Source organism: Eimeria mitis, genomic scaffold (genome assembly GCF_000499745.2).
Source record: "Eimeria mitis Houghton genomic scaffold, Emh_scaff1917, whole genome shotgun sequence".
Taxonomy (NCBI): Eukaryota; Apicomplexa; class Conoidasida; order Eucoccidiorida; family Eimeriidae; genus Eimeria; species Eimeria mitis.
The window spans coordinates 916-1329 of record NW_013570239.1 but is presented as its reverse complement, the minus strand read 5'-3'; the positions used below and the strand labels follow the sequence as shown (position 1 = coordinate 1329).

The 414-nt window shown below is 55.6% G+C and overlaps 1 protein-coding gene across 1 annotated transcript in view; it reads right to left on the bottom strand.

Annotated features, from left to right (window-relative positions):
- Positions 1-414, bottom strand: part of EMH_0045840 (uncharacterized protein) — a gene marked incomplete at both ends in the record, with an annotated part of 2894 nt that overhangs the window by 1965 nt on the left and 515 nt on the right. The window contains one exon of the mRNA XM_013496102.1: positions 222-322. Within this exon, the coding sequence (XP_013351556.1) occupies positions 222-322 (101 nt within the window). The remainder of the gene's footprint in view (positions 1-221; positions 323-414) is intronic.

Here is a 414-nt window from a genome sequence, read left to right as displayed (position 1 = left end):
GAGAACGCTGCTAGGTCGCATGCAGAGACAGCTGGGGCACCGCAGGCGTGTAAGGAGACTACCTGCAGCACAGCAACGCTAAACCCTCCCAGTCCCTCCAAACCCCAAACCCTAAACCCTAAACCCTAAACCCTAAACCCTAAACCCTAAACCTCCGTCTGACAGCAGCAGATGTGGCAGCAAAGCTCACCCAACAAACCCTCCTCCTCTAGCTCTCTCACTCTATCTGCTGTCCCTACAGAGACTCCATCAATCAGCAGCTGAGGCACCACCAGCCGTGCAGCAGCAGCAACTGCTGCAGCAGCATCTGCTGCTGCATCCACTGCAGCACACACCAGCAACAGCAGCAACAGCAGCAACAGCAGCAGCAGCAGCGGATGCAACACAGTGAAGCAAAAGTATTTGCCTTTGCTG